The sequence below is a fragment of the Phaethon lepturus genome, unplaced genomic scaffold (genome assembly GCF_000687285.1).
Source record: "Phaethon lepturus isolate BGI_N335 unplaced genomic scaffold, ASM68728v1 scaffold23730, whole genome shotgun sequence".
NCBI classification, from domain to species: domain Eukaryota; kingdom Metazoa; phylum Chordata; class Aves; order Phaethontiformes; family Phaethontidae; genus Phaethon; species Phaethon lepturus.
In genome coordinates this window covers 1-342 of record NW_010511517.1, presented here as the reverse complement: position 1 = coordinate 342, position 342 = coordinate 1, and the positions used below count along the sequence as shown (strand labels likewise).

At 64.0% G+C, this 342-nt stretch overlaps 1 protein-coding gene across 1 annotated transcript in view; it reads left to right on the top strand.

Moving 5' to 3' along the window:
• Positions 1-82, top strand: part of WDR24 (WD repeat domain 24) — a 5,973-nt gene extending 5,891 nt beyond the window's left edge. Inside the window, exon 9 of the mRNA XM_010284283.1 lies at positions 1-82. This exon is cut by the window's left edge and continues 72 nt beyond it. Within this exon, the coding sequence (XP_010282585.1) occupies positions 1-82 (82 nt within the window).
• Positions 83-342: the final 260 nt, after the last annotated feature.

Here is a 342-nt window from a genome sequence, read left to right as displayed (position 1 = left end):
CCCCCTCCAGCACAGCATGAAGTGGCGGGAGACCAGCTCCCACTGCCCCGCTGGCTGTGGCCACCTCTGCGAGTACACCTGAGCCCCTCGGGAGACGGCAGGCAGCGGCGGGCAGAACAGGCAGGGCTTCCTGCCTACCTGCCCTCTCCCGCACCTCCTTCCCTGTATTTATTGTATTTTTGTGTAAATAGGGGCCCTGCGTGTGCCCCCCCAGCCCCCTGCCCGGCCCTTTTGTACTGGATTAAAACAAAACAGAGCAGCTGAACTGAGCCATGCCTCTTGTCTTTGCTTAACCTGGCAGCAGCGGCCCCCGGGGCAGGCTCGGGGCCCCGGGGCGGAGCT